The 14,255-nt window shown below is 39.3% G+C and overlaps 1 protein-coding gene across 18 annotated transcripts in view; it reads left to right on the top strand.

Moving 5' to 3' along the window:
* The window catches only part of LOC142341107 (voltage-dependent calcium channel type A subunit alpha-1-like), a 294,273-nt gene that overhangs the window by 196,755 nt on the left and 83,263 nt on the right, over positions 1-14,255 (top strand). For 14 of the 18 annotated variants that reach the window (XM_075391999.1, XM_075392008.1, XM_075391990.1 and 11 more), the window contains 2 exons: positions 10,332-10,427; positions 12,528-12,569. In XM_075391999.1, the coding sequence (XP_075248114.1) occupies positions 10,332-10,427; positions 12,528-12,569 (138 nt within the window). Of the gene's footprint in view, positions 1-10,331; positions 10,428-11,034; positions 11,047-12,527; positions 12,570-14,255 lie in introns of all 18 variants that reach the window. The other 4 variants (XM_075392032.1, XM_075392115.1, XM_075392024.1 and 1 more) reach the window with 2 other exon arrangements.

The raw sequence follows: 14,255 nt of genomic DNA, 5'->3' as shown, positions 1-14,255 counted from the left end.
TTAATAGCCAGAAGTTGGCATCCACTAACTTTCGGCATTTGCAAACTTGCTAGCTGCGTGTTCTTTTTTAAGCAAGGTTACGTGATTCTGTTTCAAAGTCTCTTCGAAATTTTGGCTTCGCATCTCGAACCGTCACAAAACTCTCGATTAAGGCCAGAAGTTCTCAGTGACTTCAAAAAAAGCCACGTGATCTATAAGTCATATTCAAGGCCACCAGAGATCAGTGTAAAGAATATGGAAATAATTTAATCAAAACAAACTCAAGAAAGAGACTTATCAATTAAATGAGACAGCAGAGTTCACTGATTAAACATATAAAAACGCCTTCTGTTCCTTTTGATAATAACAAAAAGTGCTATTTTGTTAGATAGATAGATTAGATAGATTTATATAGTTTTTTCGTATAAAAACAATAAAGCAAGGATGATCAATTTCCTCTTTTCGGATCACCCTTAATAGATATTACTAAAGCGCGCATTTACAAGTTCGAAAAAGCTAATAATTTGCAATGCCAGATGCCATAATGGTATATACAAAGAACGTAAGTAAGACACAAAATGCCTTTTTCCAGCAAGGTTACGTAACGCTATAAAAGTCAGATTTTTACGTTTTCTCATTTACTCTACAAATAGCTCTGATAGAACAAGTTTAATTGATTTCTAAGCCATTTTGGTAATAAGGCGTCAACTTCTATTTGATTTTGCCCAACTAAAAGAACTCAATCGTTTTGTAAAGTTCTGATAATCAAAAATGTAGAGATGTGGTCCAAAGTAAAATAGATCAAACACAAAATTGACCATAACTGAAATGAAATGTTTAAATAAATGGTAATCAGAGACAAAGAGAGTTGCTCCCTCAATGAAGACTATTTCCAACATTGTCGGGAAGTTAATCGTTTCTAAAAATTAAACAAATAAACAAGCTTGTGCATTATATTATGTTCATTAGTTTCTTTTATTGAGTTACGTATAAAGTGACTGAAAGTTCAACGAAGTGCTGAATTCAATGGCAATTGAAACAGGCACCTATCAAAGCTATAAATGAAAGCAAGTTGCATAATTTGTTTGTAGAAGAATCTGCATTTAAGTTGTCAAGAAATTTTCACCAACAAACCCCTTTGAACTCACCACACTTTGCATATAAAGATAGTTTGTAGAGATTGTAGAAAATTTTGTCCAGAAATTATTCTAAAAACCCCTAATTGAGATCAGATCGTACAAAAAAAATTAGTGATCAGATCGTACAAAAAAGTTAAACGAGCAAGATTAGGGTCAAGCACCAAATCAAGATTCAACAAAAAATTTGTGATCCAAAAAATGGAGTTCATTAACCTAATGGAGATCATCGAACCTATTGATAACGCAAAGACATACTATAATGAGGGGCGGTTCATAAGAGATAAATTTAAGCGTGTAATGACCCAATCAAAGTAAGTTTTAAAATTGATTTTTGTTGTTTTTACAAAAAAAATACTATAGGCTTCACTGAGGCATAGAACATGTGTTTATGCTCTTCGGCCTAAGTCTTGCATACCAAGACAACTTTTCATTAATATTTGTATTTCTGAAAGTCGCAACTATGGTAGCAAATCAAGCGCTATAAATACATCATAATTCGCGCCATTGGCACACAAGTTATGCTCAAAAACGGGAAATCCCTTACTATAAATAATATTGAAAGTGAACGTCAACCACTTCTGACTTCTTCAATAAAATCAACATATAAAAAGCTTCAACGAAAATAGGTTGGGGGAATGAAAATTATGAAATGAAAGGGTTTTGGAGGACGAAAGTGTAGGTGGGGGGAAGAAAATGAGGGTGTGGGGGGGGGAGATAAAATATAAAGGAACTTGGTTCCTTTACACTCCCGGCAACAAAAGCAAGCATTTGATATGAAAATGTAAACACAATAAAGCAAAAAGTTTTCATTCCGACATTGAGTTTTGTGTGTGTGTGTGTGTGTGTCAGTGTGTGTGTGTTTCGATGAACTTGTTTCAGTGACCCTCCGGCGCACCTGACGATTGTGGTAACACACGGCTTAGGGTTACTGGTGGTCTTTGTACCATTCCTGTAGCCGTCTGGATGTCGAAACCCCTGGCTATCCCGTCTGAACCTCTGTGTGCTTTCACAATCTTCCCAAGAGGCCAGATGCCTCTGGGTGTGAACTCCTTGAGCACCCACACAATGTCACCTTCATCCAGCTCATCATGTGATCTCTTGTTGAGCTCAGGAACATATTCCTTCAGCAACCTGCTCCAGTAGTGATCAAGTAGTGTCTGCGTCAACTTGAAGTCCTTAGTGGAGAACCGCTGGTTGCTGTTCACAAGAGGTTTCAAACACATGTGAGGTCGGCGAAGGAGGAAGTGATTTGGAGTAAGTGGTCCCTCATCTGAGATGCTGCAGGCCACATGAGTTAATGGCCTGGAGTTCAAAATTGCCTCAGCCTCTGCCACAACTGTCTGGAAAGCTGAGAGTGTTAGTTTCCGACTGCCCAGCACTATTAGTAGACTCCTCTTCGCGGTCTGTATCAGCCTCTCCCAGACTCCTCCGAAGTGTGGTGCCAATGGAGGGTTGAAAGTCCACTGAATGTTCTAATGAGCCAATTGCAGTCTGATGTACTCATTGTCTGGCTTGTAGCTTCTCTGGAACTTTAACTTCATTGCTTGGTTGGCTCCAATGAAGTTTTTGCCATTGTCACTCACAATGAGGTCAGGGTATCCACGTCGTGAGACAAATCTGCGGATTGTCATGAGAAGGCAATCAGTTGAGAGGTCATGGCATACTTCTAGGTGGACAGCTCTGGTGACCAGGCATGTGAACAAGCAGACGTAGTTCATCTGGGTGCCCTCTCTCTTGTCCTCAATGTAGAAAGGTCCAAACATGTCCATTCCTGTGTTGACGAAAGGGTACTGCTTGTTTGCATCTGGAAATCTGAATTCAGGAAGATCGGCCATCTTCGGTCTCACATTGTCTGCCCTCCATCGTCTGCAAATGAAACAGTATTTCCCCAGACTTCGCAGCACTTTTCTCAATCCAATCATCAAGAAAGTCTGTTGCAGGTGAGCCTTCACATGTTCCACACCCTGATGGCCACAGTCATGGTGCGCCTTTTCAATCAACAGTCTTGCAATTTTGCTCCTGCTATGGAGAAGAAGCGGATATTTTGCATTGTAGGTTAGAGGTGCCTTGTTGAGTCTTCCTCCTACCCTCAAGAGTCCGTCTTCATCTAGATAGGGTGTGAAGGGCATCAGCTTGTCTCCTTTCGCAAGATTGCCTCCCTTCAACAGTGCAGAAATTGTTCCTGAGAACAACTCGTTTTGGGACAATTTGATGAGGTAGTTCCTTGCCCTGTTCTCATCTGATGCAAAAATGTTAGTGTTGGATGTCTCAGGTGATTCGTTTTGTCTTCTAGTTCGAACTTTTGCCCTGAAGCGTCTTATTGCCTGGAACACCATTCTAGTAGAGTTGAGCAGTCGACTCCATGTTGAAAATTTGTCAACCTCAATGACCGGCGTCTGAAGTTGTGTCGCTTGTGTGGCGCATATGTGGGGATCACTGTCCTCGGCAAAATTCCAAGAGTCTTGAGGTTTGCTCAGAAAGTCCGGTGGTTGGAGCCTCAGCTTTGGTATGTCTGATGGGGTGAGGCCTCGTGTTCCATGGTCAGCGGGATTCATCTTTCCAGGGATGTGTCTCCAATTCTCTTGGTTGGAATTCTCGTGAATTTTGGTTAATCTGTTGGCAATGTACATTTTCTGTCTTTGCTTGGATTGGATCCAACCAAGTGTAGCGGTGCTGTCTGTCCAAAAGTGTTTTGAACTTATTGTAGTTGTCATCTCGCTCTCACAGAACCCAGCTAGCTCTGCTCCAAGTGCTGCAGCTTCCAATTCCAGTTTTGGAATGCTCAACTGCTTGATCGGTGCCACTTTTGTTTTACTGATCACATATCTGGGTGTGGAAGATCCATCGGCGTTCGTTGTCCTCTCATAAACTATGGCAGCAATTGCAATCATTGAGGCATCAGTGAACGTGTGAAGTTGATGGGTTCCATTGGTGATGGGAATCAAGCATCTAGGAATTTCAATTGAAGTCATGTTGTCGAACTCTTCCATCCACTCCTGTAGTTCCTGATGGTAGCATTCTGACACAGGTTGATCCCAGTTTCTTCCCTCTTTAATGATTTTTTGGAGGCTGCATCTAATTCTGATGGCAAAGGGTGATATCAGTCCGATTGGATCGAACAGAGAAGCTGCCATTGAAAGAACCTTTTTTTGAGTCATCTGTTGTCCTGTGTAGAGAAACTTTGGTTTTGCAAACATCAACTTGTCAGTTTTGGGGTCCCACGTCTGACCAAGGATTCTTTGGGCTTTCATTTCTGCCTTGTCTTCTTCCAGTAGGTTTTCTAATGCGGCTGGTCTGTTGCTCAAGAACTTCGTCAGATTGAATCCTCCTGTATGTAAAACAGTTTTGATCTCCTCTGCACTTCTGCGGGCCTCCTCTTCAGAAGGGTAGGTCTGCATGAAATCATCCATGTAGAACTGCTGCATGATTGATGTGTAGGCCTCTGGATGTTCTTGTTTGTGGTCATTTGCACTCTTCTGCAGAACAAATATCGCACAAGAAGGTGAGCATGTGGCTCCAAAAATGAGTCGATTGTATTTGAAGATCTTTTCATTGCCATCCTCTGTCCAGAGAAAACGGAGATAGTCTTGGGGTCTTTTGGTTGGATGCCAATCTGCATGAACATTGCCTCGATGTCCGCAGTGATTGCCACTGAGTACTGTCTGAAGCGGAGAAGAAGGCCATGCAGGTTGCAGAGTAGATCCGGCCCTGTCAGCAATGCATCATTGAGTGAGAGTCCCTTATATTTGGAAGCAGCGTTTGTGACTCTGCGGATTTTGTCTGGTTTCTGTTTGTTGATCACTGGGTGATGGGGAAGGTACCAGACAGAGTGTCTGCAACTGGGGTCTGCAGTTGTGATGTAGTTTTTATCCAAATCTTTTTTGATTGTTTCCTCATAGCGGTCTCTCAAGTTTGTGTCCCTCTCCAACCTCTGCTGCAGAGCGTGCCACTGAACTTTGGCCATGAAGTAGTTGTTAGGTAGTGTGATGTCTTTCTTCCATGGAAATCCAATCTGGTATCTGTCACCAATGTGTCTTATGGTATCATTGAGGATGGAAACCGCCGCCTTGTCATCCGAAGACTGTCCCTTTGAAGAACATCGATTGAAGTTCACTCCTTCAATTGTCCAGAAGAGCTGGAGAAGAACTTCATCCGGATCATCTTGCCGTCTCTTGATATGATTGAAAAGTGTTATGTTTGTGCTGTTTGACTGTCCGACCCTCTTCTGTGTGTACCTCTGAGGAATGGGCCCTGTCAGTGTCCAGCCAAGCAGAGTGTTGACTCCGTATGGTGTACCAGTGGGTCCCGTTGTGAACTGTCTGGGAACTGTTGCTGTGAATGCGTCTGTTCCAATCAGTATTCCGATCCGGTTGTCCCTGATTGTTGGAAATCTTATGCTCTGGAGGTGAGAATGGTCTCTGCAGATCTCATTCAACATTTCAATTTGAACTCCTGGCATGCCAAACTCGTCCATTGCTGTTGCGTACACAGGGATTCTGATCACAGGACAACTGCTGTACAAAGCTCCTATGCCGATCATGACATCTGTTGTTTTGACTGAGTGTTCACCATGAAGAGAAGCTTGTGGTAGGGTGATGTCTTTTGGTTGTTGATTTTGAAGTGCATCAGCAACCTTCTGTGTTATTTGAGTATTGTCACTGCCACTGTCCAGCAATGCGTAGGTTTCAATGCAAAGATCTCTGTTGAAAAGTGTTACTGGTATTGCCTGCAACTGAATCTGCGGTCTGATCCAAGAAGTCTCCTGCTGGTTGCTGCAGGTGTAGTTTTGTTGCGGTGTAGTTGCCTGCTGCTGAGCCACAGTGCGTTGATTGCTACTCTGCTGTCTGTTGTTGTTGTCGTTCTGCGTGTTCATCGGCTGAGGGTGAAAACCATTTTTGTTCCAGTTGCCCCTGTGTGAAGTACTGCTGTTAGATCCACCATGTCTGTTTTGAGTTCCACTCTGTTGGTTGTAGTTTGAACTCGTCTGCTGCCTTTGGTTTTCATTGTTAAAGTTACGTCCATAGTTTGACTGGTTTTGGTTGGTTTGGGGTCTGAAGTTATTTTGTGAGTTTTGGTTTCAGTTCCCATTTGGTTGTGCATATTGTTGCATCTGCCTTGCATCTGTCCTATGGAGTGTTGAGTGATGGAAGCCATTGCATCTGTCCACAAGGCACCTTGTTTTTGATTGACAGAGACCCTTTTCATGACCTCTTAGACAGTTAGGGCAGAGATTGAACCTTCTCACACAACACTGTCGGTCATACACTGACTTTTCCAAATATTCGGGACATCGACCAAGGTTGTGGTTTTGTGAGCAGAGTTGACATGACACATCTGGTGGCCCCCTTCTAGAAGAACTGTTCACTCTGGTTCTCTGGTTCCGTTGTGGGGAGATGTCCTCACACGCCTCTGCGCAGGAGTCAATCCAATTAGCAAAGTGGGTAAGGTTAGGTTGCAGCAAGGCTTGGCTTCTTGTGTGTTGATTCCATCTGATTATCGTGGTAGCGTTCAGTTTGTCTCTGGCCATTCTCAGGACGGCTGAAGACTTGAGGTCAGCTTCAAAGTTGTGAAGCCTGAATGTTTGTACCAGTCTCCTCAAAAAGGATGAAAAGCTCACAAAAGTGTTTGGTTCGTCCAGTCTGGGTTTCGGCCACTTCTCCAATTGATCTAGGTATGCAGCGACAATATGCTGTGGTTTGCCAAACTTTCTTGTCAGTTCAGCGATAGCTTCATGGTAGTAGTCCCCATTGTATGAGTATCCACTTATGGAATCTCTTGCCTTATGTGTTACAGAGTTTTGGAGGTATGTCATTTTTTGAGCGTCTGAGAGGCCACTGTTGTTGTGAATGGTCGCTTTGAAGAAGCTGAACCACTGGTGCCATTTCAAAGGATCACCTGTGAAATTATCAATTGATATCTTGGGCAAACTCACTGTGTTCTGTATCATCAGTGCCTGGTGTTGCATCCAGTCTGGTGGAGAACTCGGGAAACTCGAGAAGCCATTGTATAGGTTGTTGTTAGAGCCGTTGTTATAGTGTACTTCATGCCCGGTACAACTGTTCAGTGGTTGTTGATTTTGTGGTGTGTACCTATGGCTCATGGTAGGAAGAGCTTGGCTATTGATGTGAAAAGAAAGTGGTTGTTGCAGATGCCCAGCTCTATCTTCACTCTCATGTTGGTTCTGTCCTCGAACATGGTTCTCTTCTCTCGATCGAATTGAATTTTGCCAGCCCTCATCTATTCTCAATGCCCCTGTGAGAAATTCTCTGTTCCTTCCTCTCTCTTCAATGTTAAAAACGGGTTGAGAATTATCAGTGTCTTCTGAGTCGGACGAGTCAGCGTTGTTTGTTTCCTGATTGTTGCGGCTTGCCAACTGATGTTTCATTTGTTTCATTGCTCTATTGTGTAAAGGGTACTGTTTTCTCAGTAGATTAGGGGAAGGCGCTGCTGATGTGTTGAAAGCAGATTCAGTGTCACTTGCATCCGTTCTGTGTGCTTTTGCTCTCTGTTTGCATTTCAGCATGGTTATGTTTCTTTCAGCAGATTCATTAGCAAGTGTTGTCAACTCTTCACTTGTTAGCTGTAGCTTCATGAGTTCACTGCAACTTCTGTCCAACTGCTCTTTTTGAGACCTCAAAAGTTCCAAAGTTTCACGTAGTATGCTTAGACCTTCGTTACTATTGCTTTGTTCTTCGAAGAGGTCTTTTACTGCGTTCCACTCTATCACTTTCAGCTGAAGTTGTTGCTTGAGGCTGTTCTTTGCTGTTGATGATGCTTTGGACTTGTTTGGCATGTTGATTGTGTTAGAAGACTTTTCTTATTTTACAAAGTTTATACTGCACTGTTACTGCACTATGTTTCCTTGTAACAGCCCTATTCTAGTTTTAGTTATGTTAAACCTATTATTTAAATGAGGCTGTTGCTTACTGTGCTTAGCTAATGTTTTTGTTTAATGTTTGATTGCTATGTTTATGCTTGTCGCTATCACTAAGTGATGTTTGATACAGATATGATGCTAATCAGAAGTTGCATAGAGTTAAACTTTTCCACTAATCAGTGAAATTCTTACAAACTTAGATAAATTAGATGTTTGTCTGGTTGCCTATTTGATTCTCAAGCGCGACAGAAGGAACCCTATCCTGTGGTGGTTAACTTTCGACTATTGTGTGTGTCTACTGACACTGGTGGGGGGGATAACTTCACGTTCCTATAAACCTTAAGGTAGCAAGGGCATACCAGGCCTTGCAACTAATCCTAAGTTAATGTGTGTGTTGGTGGTGCTTTAAATTTCACCTAGAGGAGGACCTACTCCTTTCAAAACTAATGCGGAAAGATACTATATTGATCCAACGATAACTAGTCGCCTATTAAAATCCAGCCTTTGAAATGAAGACATTCAAATCCGCAAGCAAGACCAGTCCATCTGTCGTGACTAGGCATCCCACGCAAGCATCCTTTTCAGGAGAACTCTCATCTCAGTCTTCACTTCTAGGGCCAGATTAACAATCAGTTGGATCATTTGTGATTGTGATGTTTTTGATTAAAAAGTGTGAAGTTATCAAAACCAGAGTTTAAAATGTGCTAAGTGTCAAATGTCTAAGTTCCCCCCTATAAAATCAAAAATTCCCCAGTCTGCGTCGAGCAAGTTTCAAGGTTCTTTTTTGACCCTAGGATACGCCAGAAATGTTTATGCTCTTCGGCCTAAGTCTTGCATACCAAGACAACTTTTCATTAATATTTGTATTTCTGAAAGTCGCAACTATGGTAGCACATCAAGCTCTATAAATACATTATAATTCGCGCCATTGGCACACAAGTTATGGTCAAAAACGGGAAATCCCGTACTATAAATAATATTGAAAGTGAACGTCAACCACTTCTGACATCTTCAATAAAATCAACATAAAAAAAGCTTCAACGAAAATAGGTTGGGGGAATGAAAATCATGAAATGAAGGGGTTTTGGAGGACGAAAGTGTAGGTGGGGGAGGAAAATGAGGATGTGGGGGGAAATAAAATATAAAGGAACTTGGTTCCTTTACAAAAAATGGAGTTCCTTTACAAAAAATGGAGTTCATTAACCTAATGGAGATCATCGAACCTATTGATAACGCAAAGACATACTATATTCAGGGGCGGTTCATAAGAGATAAATTTAAGCGTGTAATGACCCAATCAAAGTAAGTTTTGAAATTGATTTTTGTTGTTTTTACAAAAAAGTACTATAGGCTTCACTGAGGCATAGAACATGCTCAACTTCAAGTTTCCCGCTGTTCTGTGGGAAACCGATTTCTTTCACAAATGAACATCTAGTGCTGGTAAATTTTTTAATGGTATGCTTCAACTTCGATAAGAGGTTTGCCTTTTTTCTTAATTCTGGGAAAATGGCAATTGAAGAATTGTCAAAATGTGGAAGAATTATGAAAAATTCAATAGAAGTATTCTCTTCATTATTGTTGCTTTTTTCATAAACAATAACTGATAAAAACGATTGGATTTTTACTTTTAAATTACAAGAAACACTGTGTGAAACCTTTGAATAAACGCATCGGGGCTAATATAGTTCAATCGACACAGTATTTGAGCTTATTTTTTTGCCCAAATGTCTCTTAAAATTGCTACGGCCTAATTTCGTTTTTGATATTCGTCTCAAGGCAGTCAACTGGTTTTAAAGTTTTAATGTTCAATATAACGTTTTTAATGTCAGACTATACATATATCTCTTCATTTGCTGTCACAGCTGATCTGAAAAACATAACAACACATTAAATTTGAACGCCGTGCCCTGATCTCACTGATTCAAAAGTTGATAACATTGAAGACTTTGGTATCCAACTTTTTACCGAAGATGATATTCAGATCTTGATTCAACAAATGTAAGCTCAATAAATTGTACATAGAGCTAACATAAAAATCCTCTACATGTTAACAAGTTTTAGTACCCCAAATACATAATACATGTATTTTGTTATTTTCACAGTGAGGCGGGTTATCTTTCAATTACATCAAATCAAATAAATGAAGAGCGAGATTGAGTGCGTCTAAATAAGTAAATACAACGAAAAAAAATCAACTGCTCATTTTGAGCTTGATTTATCTGAATGTTCAAAGCTCAAAAAATTAGGTTTACAGAAAATCAGTTTTTCGATCGAAAGATATGACATAAATAAAACACGCCTGCTATATTTAAATTGATGTTATTGTTGTGCTGCAGAACTACTTCCGCGACTACTGGAATCTGTTCGACTTCATCACTGTCGTGGGCAGCATAGCTGATGTGCTCTTCACTGAGATTCAGAACAACCTAGGGGTAAGTTAGATACACTGTTCTCATAAACCTCTCTCATACTCATCCAAAATACTTCAGTTTAGCCGAATGGGCGGATAGCAGAATGAAGTAAAATGGGCGAATTAACGCAAAATTATAAAACACGCTCTGAAAAATCAGTATTAAACAAATGCTTCAAACGAAAAGTTGTTATCGAGCATTTAGCAAGAATTCTATTTTTTTTATTTGGCTACGCCCATTTGGCTGCAAGATCCGGCTCCCACTCAGCCACCTTAACTTAGTTGTATTACATATCAGTGATCAGTGATCAATCCATCAGTATAATATCCATCCATTAACAATATATTCATGATAGTGGTATAATATCTGTACATCTTTGGTGCAGAAATGACAGTACATCTGTTTCTAATTTGTGAAAATTCTATGAAGCTTATAGTGTCCTTAGCCCTTTTTGAAATTTACATGATCTTAGCGGGTAGAAAATAAATTTGCCCAATTAAATTTTCCTCACATTTTGGGCACAGGCCAACCCACGTAAAATATCAATCACAGTCATAGGTTTCCCAATACAAACTGTTAAAAATTTTCGAATTTCTCGTATCAAATTTTATGGTGGATATCATTTTAGGGACCTACAGTTGTAAGTCGATTGAGACGTGATCAAGATATTAAATAAAGACTTGAATTTCATAAGTTCTGAGTGCTGTGTTTGTTCTGAACAAGTGAGATTTGAGTTGTGATCAGCGATGAACCTTTAACACTACAATCACGTATGGAGTGTCTTAAAAAAGTGTGTTTTTCAAAAGAAATCACCGTGAACAAAGAAATGAACAACTTTCCTGCTGCTGCTTGACACTAAAGTTTACAAGCTAACTACTCACCTTTCTCCGACCTCTACCTAACACCACAAAGCTTTCATTTTTCAAAAAACTAATGCGATATTATTTGCCTTTTTATAAATTATTTTTGAGGTGCAATGTCTGAACTAGAGAACTGCTGCAAAATTTTTGCACAAAGATTGTTTATTGCAAACTGTGAAATGCAATTTAAAGTCAAGCCCCCTCGCCCGGATAGTTTCCACGCGACAACCCTCCCAGTTGTTTTTTTTTGTAAATCGGAGGCAATTTTATACTTTTAAAGCCCTCCCTCTTTTGTGGCGTGACTGCGTATAGCAGTGCGTGTATGGTGTGTATATTTGTGTGATTTATTTGCTAATTCCCGTTAGCTTATTTGGTGCATATATATCATTGACTAAATTGAAATGAGGCGAGGGATGGTCACAACACAGCTATATGCAATATAGTTACACAATCCTAGCCCACTAAGCCATGAGCAGCCACGCCTCTCTTTTTTCTCCAGTTCCTGCGCATTCATGCGACCGCCTCAATCATCAAACATATCACATCTGTGTGAGGGTTTCAGGTCTAGGAAATTTTTGAACCGGGTGGGGGATGCAAGTGAAAGAATTTAACCCCAGAGATGACCGGCCTTAAATCTTGCAGTTATTTTGAAATTTCATTCAAAACGTGCAAGGTTGCGGCCCTAGAATGCAAGATGTAAATTGTGGTGAATACATAAACATGTGTTCTTATTCTTGGAACACAGCATCAGGCTTGGAACTAAGGATTAAAAGTTAGGAAAATGGTGCAATTTTTTACCAGGTAACTGAAATAAGCTAACTTAAGTTTAAGCACCCCAATCTCAACTGATTAGAAATAATGACAAGTTTGAAAACCCTGGCTTATCATTCCATCTGTTGGTCCATGTATTTAATAGTGCAAAACATAAATAAATTCTTTAAAATGTGAGAAAATAGAAAAGATTACTTAAATGCGGTTGAATTTTCAAAGTTTGGATTGACTTAGCAATATCTTGCTAAAGTATAATTTTTAAAAATAAATCATGGCATGCTAAGATCTTGGTAACATATTCGGATTCTCGGAACGCATCCAAAGGTGTTCCGAGAGCGAATATCTTGGAATTTTCTTAAAAAGACCTTCTAAATTATCTCAAGTTTTGTTTAACTGATAATTGATTCATGGCTCAACTGGTCCATCCCATCCGTTTGTTCATTCAATCAGGCGGATTTGCGAATAAGGATTCGTGAATGATGATTTTCAGGTGCAGGACTTGGCTAGACTGTCGTCTCCAATCATGTCTCACGTAATTTAATTGTAGCAGTTGTTTACTGATTTACTATTCCTTATTAATACCTGTATAGACACAGGTAAACAGACAGCAGACACAAACATTCGCACTGTTAAACCACTCAGCGTACTATAATTACTATTATACTATCAATATTATATATTATAGCACAGCAGCCTGGGGAAACTCAAAAATAGCGTCATTCGCTATCTCATTTGATAGATATATCAGTCTTTGTGAGCGAAAAATTCAAAACGCGAAAATGGCCGAGAGAGGAATTACTAAGGTTTAAATTTGCACCGAATCTGATCAAAAACAATTTTGACTTCTTATGTAAGACATCGTTATTAATTTTGCCAAGAATGAAGGCAACATAGAAAAAACTAAGAACTGAATCCTTATTGCTTTTTGAAGTAACGTTTGTTAAAATATTTTGAAATAATTCTACAACCCAGTTATGTTATCGTAATCTCTGTTATTGAAGAAATTATCAAAGTCGTTATTTCTCAGTTAACAAAGAACCGCCGGTGCTTAAACAGTTTGAAGATATGATAACCATGCGATCTTTACCTTTTATCATAGGAACTGATAAAAATTACTTCAGATGATTTAGATCAAACATAGCATTAGCACAACATAATCAAAAACAATTTTGGCTTCTTGAGTAAATTATAAATTTTTTTGTTTCAATTTTCAACAGAGTTTCCAACATTACAGATTTGAACGTAAATATTGTACGACAGCCTTTTTTGATTTTTTGTTGACCATTTTTGTATTATTTTGAAATCAGGTCTGAAATTTCCCAGATAAGAGTAGAAAGAATAAAGCTTAATTCTTTTTTGATATGAGGCAAAGTTTTTTGCAAGCTATTGTAAGCTGTTCTGCATTCGGTACAATCCCAAAGTTAGGTAACTAAGTCAGCATTACGCTTCAAGTGACTCTAAATTTTGCGAGCAAATCTGCATTCATTTGTAGGTGGAATCCGCAAACAACCTTTTTAAATGTATTTTTAATTGCCACTTGTGAACAATGCTTGCCGTAAAATTTTTTGTTGGATTATGAAACATATCAGCAAGAAATCGTAAGTAGATTCCACAACAAAGAAATTTTCAAACCGATTACGAAAAGTTGCAAGCAGGTTTCACGCTCTCAACGTAAATACTTTTATAGAATTAAGGTATTAAGTTTTCACGCTTTTTGTAATTAAAATCCACACTTAAAATAAGTGAAATTCCCATTTCGTGTACTTAATGTCGAAAATTTTGATATTTACAACTTTTCAGTGAGCAGATTTTGAGCATACCAAAAGCGTCAGCAAAATTGAAAATCCGTTTAATGAGCGAAATTTTTGAAATTAGTCTAACCAAATGCTAAATTAAGTGATCAAATTTCGTTATCACATCAAGTGTTGTCCACATAAGCTGTTCAATTTTCATGCGCGTGAACGCAGCTTAAATTTTGGAATTTATTTCCACTAAATTTTTATACTAAAAGTAGCCTTTCACTAAAATTTTCACTAAAGGTACTTACAAAGCTACGTATTAAAGTGTTAAGCTCAAATTGTAATTAGATTCCACGTGAATTCTATTTACTAAATTCAGCAAGTAGATTACGCAATCTCTTAAGTGTACATGACCCCCGTAGGGCAGCAATACTTTCTTAGAGTCGAATAACGCGTTATGAATTTCAAACCCCGTCGGA

Source organism: Convolutriloba macropyga, chromosome 1, assembly GCF_964194025.1.
Source record: "Convolutriloba macropyga chromosome 1, txConMacr16.3, whole genome shotgun sequence".
In the NCBI taxonomy this organism is placed as follows: domain Eukaryota; kingdom Metazoa; phylum Xenacoelomorpha; order Acoela; family Convolutidae; genus Convolutriloba; species Convolutriloba macropyga.
This window is presented reverse-complemented; position numbering and strand designations above follow the sequence as displayed.